The sequence below is a fragment of the Sinocyclocheilus anshuiensis genome, unplaced genomic scaffold (genome assembly GCF_001515605.1).
Source record: "Sinocyclocheilus anshuiensis isolate Anshui unplaced genomic scaffold, SAMN03320099.WGS_v1.1 scaffold635, whole genome shotgun sequence".
Lineage (NCBI taxonomy): Eukaryota > Metazoa > Chordata > Actinopteri > Cypriniformes > Cyprinidae > Sinocyclocheilus > Sinocyclocheilus anshuiensis.
This window is the reverse complement of record NW_015551039.1, coordinates 408228-415295: the sequence shown is the minus strand read 5'-3', so window position 1 is coordinate 415295 and position 7068 is coordinate 408228. Positions and strand designations below refer to the sequence as shown.

The following is a 7068-nucleotide window of genomic DNA, read 5'->3' as shown; positions in this document are numbered from 1 at the left end:
AGATTCTGCCCAACTCCTTCATTTTGCACAAGTTGCATAAACTAAATTACATATTTTGGCTTCAAAACTGCAAAATTCACCAAAAGGTGGCGACTTCGGAGCACTATTAATTTTGCACCTACAATAATCGTGGAATGTAATTATCAGATGTAGAAATATTTATTTTTGTCTTTTGGAAGTTGAGTTTATAATCAGTTTGGCTCAAAAATTTGAGGATGCAGAAGCTAAAAAGTTTGCATGGGCATGACGCCGCTGATTACATCCGACAGAGCTGTGATTTTGTGATTTTTAGTTAATATTGTTTACCAGCCTGCTTAAAATCCACACATCAGCCAAAATATTGTTACAGTTACATGTAACAATAATCCAATTAGCAAATAAACAGAATTCTTAATCAGTTTTCAGACCTTTCTCTCCCCACATTCATCATCATCTGTTTATAAACTGCTGTGCCAGTTCTCTTGACGTGCCATTATATTGGATATGGGAATTGTGGCTATGTGGTCACTTTGCACAGCCTAATTTCAAAGTATCATCCATCTTTTTCCCAGCCTGGAGTTGAATCAAGGGCTGCACTTACTGACATGTGCATGTGACATATAGTGCTGCCTGGGTTCCTGTCTTCTTTGTTTGTGGTTTGACATTGACAATAAGAGTAGCTCTGTGCTTTAGCACTTCATTAGTATGGACTATCTGGCAGGTAGCCAGTTACTCTCTTGGAGGGGTTTCTTACTTTCTTTCTTGTCATGCAGTTTTCCCACCCTGTTCCAGTTTATCCAAGATAATCTGAGGCTGACTTCCAAGTGACACTTAACTCTATAACCAAAGTACTAAATTTCCTGCTTATAGCGGGTACTATACACTAATGATGTTTTAGCCATTTACTTGATGAGATTGTGAATGTGCATGTGGCAAATACTTGGCATTGTTTCCTTACTATGTCTTAGTTTGAGAAAGATGTTATAACTGCCCTCTTACATAAGCTTTTAGCCCTCTCTGAGCTATTCGTGGCCAGCTTGTTCCTCCTGTTCAAAAAAAAATACTATAATAGCCAAGCAATGCCTCTTCAGAATTAGCGAACAGGCTAACCCAGTTCTTGACTAGAAAACACTGGGCAAATACCAGCCTAGCATGAATCTGGCCCTTGTATCTGACAGAGTGCCTTTTTTATTTCCCGTCAATTATTCATGAGATTTTCACCAGCTAAACAGTGAAGAGTTCCAGTGAGCCTCCAGTCCTCACAAAGGTGGAGAGGCACACTGTTTGTGTGCCTCTCTTGTTGTCTGAGCCCTGGCCAAGCAGAACATTATTCTTAGTCTTGCCTATTTTCTGAAGTGGACACAGTTTTTTCCATTTGCAATTTTCTTAATCGATTACTGCTGAGATTGCTTATCATTGAAGCAAAAGGTTAGAGATGGAAATGAATTTGTTTTGGTGTAAAGTCTGTTGTTGGTTAATGAAGGAGAAAAGAAAAATGCATGCAACTGCATTTGTGGTTTATGCCATGAGGCCCTGGAAAACGTTATTTTTGTTTGGGACAAACAATGCAAACACCTCCATATTACATTATTCATTGTACATTTTTACATTACCCCATCTAACAGTTGGACACTTTATGAATGTAATTGTGTTATATAACAAAATATCAACTCAAGCTGCATTTATTTTATTTGAAAGAAATATAGCACAAGCTTAGATTCCAAGCTTCCGTTCATCTTTGGAACACAAATGAAGATATTTAAAAAAAAATTCTCATCAGTTTTGTCCATCCATTTGAAAGTGCACACAACCAAAACATTCAACACCCACTAGTGTATCTCGAGCGTCAAGCAAGCATACGTTTCCATATTTGACGGGCTCTATGTATGTCTGTCAATCAGTGTGATTAAAAGCCTAAATTAAATCTTGAATTAAATCGCTCAATGCATATGGACTACATTTACGATGCCTTTTTTGTACTTTTTGATGCATTAAAGTTCTGGTACTGCGGACTTTCAATGGATGAGCAAAATGATGAGAGAATATTAAAAATATTTTACATTTTGAAGATGAACAAAAGTCTTATGGGTTTGGAACGACATCGGGGTGAGTAAATGATGACAGAATGTTTTATTTTCAGTTGAACTATCCCTTTAAGACAGAGTATTTAGACACTTGGTGGTTGTCAGATGTTAGTGGATCAAGTTCGTAGTTAATGTGATGATCTACACCTGTGGTTCCTCTGAAAGGACACCTGTGTGAATTTGAGGGAGAACTGACTTCATACATCTACTAAAATGACACTGCAACCAGTTGGTTAAAAGTAAATGCAAAAATGAGTAAGAAAAATCCAGTCAGTTTGGAGAAGCACCGTTTGTTTGTAGAACTCACTTGATATTCTATTAGGAAATGCAGTGAAATTCATATAGTTTAAGTGTTACTAAAGTGTCCAAATAGCTTTTTAGAAACACTGTACATTTACATGCATAAATTATTTTGGTGCAGCCCAGGAATATTTAGTCTGTGGATCCGGTGGCCTTATAATTCTGCCATGTTTATCCTGTAGACTGCCTCATGCTTTATCTTGCTCTGAAATAGGAGTGGTTGAGGTCCTTTCTTCATGACAGATAGGCAGGCCAAATAATTCTTCAGAAATCCAGTGTGTGCCCTCTCCTCCTTAAACCTCATTCGCAACATATAACTGAACATATACTGTCTGCATTTCTTTGCACTGGCTCAATACAAGTAGCTGATAAATGATGGAGATCACCAAGAAAACTGAGTTCAATCACTTCGGACTCAGAATGGAGATCTATTTGTCATGAGCATGATGGTCCCTCTGATCAGTGCTTTGGCTGGTTAACCAGCTCTCATTCCATTAGAGTGACAACTTTATTTCCTGCCTGGCCTTTATCATCACACATGACAAGCATCACCCTGCAGACCGCAGACGTGTCCCTCCTGCAAAACTGGGTGGATGTGTGTAACCGAGCTCGATGGTTATCTGTGATCAGCTCAACCTTTAGGTGGTAGTAGAGATTAAAACCTGGGACAAGGCAACCTGATCCTGGAATAATACTCAGGCCATAAGGGCAGTCGCTTAACCCGTGTGAATCCACCCCGGGTCGTCACGTGCTCTTTCTGCTGTGATGATTCCTCCTGCAATCACAAGAGCTGTGTTTATATGACTGCCGCTTTCCTCAGAACAGGAACTTAACAGGGAACAAGTCCTTATCTGTCAGTTTATGCAAAACTGCTCATTTGTCTTGCCACCTGTCCTGCATTTGGCAAGGAAATACAGAGCCAGGTTTTATGGTACGCTAATTCTGAAAGCAGAAAAAAAAACGTATTATATGCTCTCTGTAACTAAATAACAGCTTTATGTTTATCTAACTTCATGGCTTTCTTCATTCTGCTCTGGGGGGAATATATGGGCGAATCTCATGGAACCTGTCAAGATGATACCCGGTTCATATTTCACACATTATTTTCATGACAATTAAGCACATTTCCTCCTAAAATTTTATTACTGTAATGCATAAAAAAAAAAATGTAGTATCTACATTGTAAAGTATTTATGCATCATGGCAGTATTTGCTGAACTGCCTTTATTTATGCATATGTAGATACAGTATTACAGTAAGGAAAATCTAATGAGAATCGACCACTGAGAACAAATTAAAATCTTAGAAGGAAAACATCTGATGCATTGCAATAATGAGAAAACTTGGGTGTGCTTAATTGTGCTTAAAATGTGCTTGAATGTGCTTAATTGACATAAATAATATCACAATATAAAAAGACTAGGCATAATTTTCTTTACAATATAATGTCATTTATTATATTTTTCCCTTTTGGTTTTGAGGTGAAATATGATCTTGATATGTAATAATATATTATTTAAATTGTAAAGTATTTATACATCATTGTAGTATTTGCTGTACTGCCTTCAATTTGTGCTATTCAAATAAAAAATACTGTATTACAGTAATGAAAATTAGAATCACAATAAAAATAAGTAAACATCCAATTATAAAAATCTCAGAAGTGAAATATCTAGTACATTACAGCAATCAGAAAATCGAAAAATAATATCATAAAGTAAAAAGACTATGCTTAATTTTCTTTATGTAAAATATTATTCCTTTTTTTTTCTTTTAACTTTGGGGTGAAATATGGTCTGGATATGCTTTCGTGACATTAACCCGTTTGTGGATTACAATGTTTGTTCTTTCCTCTGTTGGATCGCCGTTGGGTTTTCATCTGTTAAAGAAAGGTTTGAGTTTACATTTCCTCTGTTACAGCTACAGTTAGGGTATTATCCTTTTTCCTGGCTTATTCAGTGTTCACATTCCTTATTCTCTCCCATCTTCTTCTGCCTCGCTGGACAAGCGTGTGATTAAAGGAGAGTCTGATTGCAGTCACACTTCTTCAGAGCCAATAAATTGTTAATGCAGAGGGAAAGAAAGACGGATGGGGAAAAAAATTGAATTACTCTGTTGCTTGAATTATTGAGTGCCGGTTAGAAGAGCTTCTGCTTGAATGGTTTCTTTTTTTGGATAGAGACGTACACTGTCTGGCCCCTACTGACAAATCTTTGCTTGCTTTGTTCTGTAATGCTTCCCAATGCACATAAATCTACACACACACATGTGAAGCTCAACCACCTCGGGATCTGACTTGTTAAGTCTTTTCTGCCTTGTGGGGATTTACCATGTATGCATGTTTATGTAATGTGTTGATTTATTCACACTGAGTAAATTTCATGTGGTGCAGGAATCATTTTGTAAAAGCAGATTTAGTGAACTATTAACCTCGGTTCTTTTCTCAGCATCTGAACTCATTATATAGTTTTTTTTGTGTGTTTGTTTGTTTTGAGCGAGCAGTAAAGTAATGACTGTATTCTTCTGCTGGGATGGGTAATGTGGGTTAGGGACAGACACACACTAACCAACACATAATGTCTTTTAATGATAGTAAAACAAATCAAGCCTTACATAGCAGATCTGTGCCACTTCCTTCCAGGCTGCCTACACGCAAACATACAAATGTGCAAGTAAACATACATGCTCATTCAGATGCTTTGCAAAGCTTGTCCTGTGGTTTTTGGGGCTTTATTATCAGACTTTATTTCCACCGTTCTCTCACCTGACATTTAGGTAGTGTTGTTGTGCTTAACGTGTGCTTAAGCCTGCTGATCATCTGTGAATTACATAAAATGCTGTAATAGTCAAGTGCTTGATCTCGCTAGGTGAAAGAGTGAGAAAAGCTACAGGTGATTGACATATACTAGGAAGAAAACTTCTGTTTGTTATATAATAGTTTGCATTAGATTTCTAATAATATGTACAGAAGCCTTAAAGGTGTCTGGACACACTTTTAAATATATGAATATTATTGTATTAGGTAAAAATCAATCTAAGTGGCATTTGTAAATAAATCGTGCTAGAGCTTTTCACATATGTTTGAAATTACTATGCAGATGTTTTATTTACATTTGATAACGAGAAAGAATCCAGAAATATTTGGTCTTGATTTTGAACTCTAGAACTGTTCTCATATTCTTCTATTCTCATCGTTTAAAACCTCGCAAGCTTCTTTTAGTGAAATGCTTGGATTGGAGAGTGTGCTTGTGTGACTTAAGTGTCTAAATACACAACTGTTCAGAGGGTTGGGGTCGGTAAGATTTGTGTTTAGAAAAAAAGACTTTTATTTTGCAAGAATGTATTAAATTGATTAAAAGTGGCAATATAGACATTTAGAATGTTACAAAAAATCTATTTCATATAAATGCTGAAAAAAATCCTGAAAAAAATGTATCCACAGAAATATTAAGCAAGCACAACTGTTTGCAACAGTGATGATAGATGTTTAGAATATTAGAATGATTTCTGAAGGATCCTGTGACACTGAAGACTGGAGTAATGGCTGCTGGAAATTCAGCTTTAACATCACATGTTTTTACTGTATTTTTAATCAAATAAATGCTCTGTGTGCATAAGAGACTTTCATAAACATTAAAAAATCCTACCAGACTTTTTGAATGTTAGTGAACATTTTGGGTTCACTGTGTAAATGTCACTGTCTGAATGTTTGGTGTTACCGAGGTTATATGAAGCTGGTTTTTACATCATCTGTGTGTATTTCCTGTATATGGTAGGCGGGTTGGAAAGAGAATCATGCCACTTTCATGAGCGAGCTGAAGAACCTGCAGGCATCTGGACTGACTACACTGGGTCACGCTCTACGTGCCGCCTTCGACCTGCTCAATCTCAACAGACTCGTCTCTGGCATCGACAACTATGGCCAGGTAATAATATCTCCCTTCACCATTCAGAGTCAAAACAATCTTTATTCAGTATAATTGCAAAATAATAAGAAATATCTCCTCACATAACAAGAGTACCAACCACCATAGACATTGAGATACACACATCTGCCCGATATTCAGATCAATCAATTCAATTTTAACAAATCCTACCTTCCTCCCAGACTTGAATGTTTTGTTACATACTTAAAAGGGTCATATGATGCGATTTCAATTTTTCCTTTCTCTTTGAAGTGTTACAAGCTCTTGGTGCATAAAGAAGATCTGTAAAGTTGCAAAGACTAAAGTCTCAAATCCAAAGAGATATTCTTTATAAAAGTTAAGCGTCAACCACGCCTACCTAAAACGGCTCGTTCTAACACACCCCCACATGTCTACGTCACGATGTGGGAAGATTTGCATAACGCAGCCCAAATGTTCACGCAAAGAAAGAAGGCGTAACTTTTATTCTCGCTGTTGCTGCCGCGGCCATGTTGTGGAGACGCTGTGTGTTTATGAAAGTGAAACTACTTTGTTTGGCCTTCCAAAAGAGGACAAAACTACAAATCAGTGGTTTAGTTGTATTTACAACACTGTTCCGGAACAGTTCAACCCAAATATTCAGATGTGTGCAGCACATTTTATGGAGGACTGTTTCCTGATCCTGGAAGAGTAGACTACAATGACGGCTGCTCTGACTCACAGACTGTAAGTACGTTTTCATTTAAAGGATTTGCCACTGATGATTCAAACGCGAGTTTTGGCAGTGTAGAGTAGCGCTT

At 37.1% G+C, this 7068-nt stretch overlaps 1 protein-coding gene across 2 annotated transcripts in view; it reads left to right on the top strand.

Moving 5' to 3' along the window:
- LOC107661381 (integrator complex subunit 6) overlaps positions 1 to 7068 on the top strand; it is a 30574-nt gene that overhangs the window by 3561 nt on the left and 19945 nt on the right. Inside the window, exons 1-2 of one of the 2 annotated variants that reach the window (XM_016450925.1) lie at positions 2272 to 2291; positions 6140 to 6289. In XM_016450925.1, coding sequence (XP_016306411.1) covers positions 2277 to 2291; positions 6140 to 6289 — 165 coding nt within the window. In that variant the 5' untranslated portion in view covers positions 2272 to 2276. Of the gene's footprint in view, positions 1 to 2271; positions 2292 to 6139; positions 6290 to 7068 lie in introns of those variants that run through there. The other variant, XM_016450924.1, reaches the window with a different exon arrangement.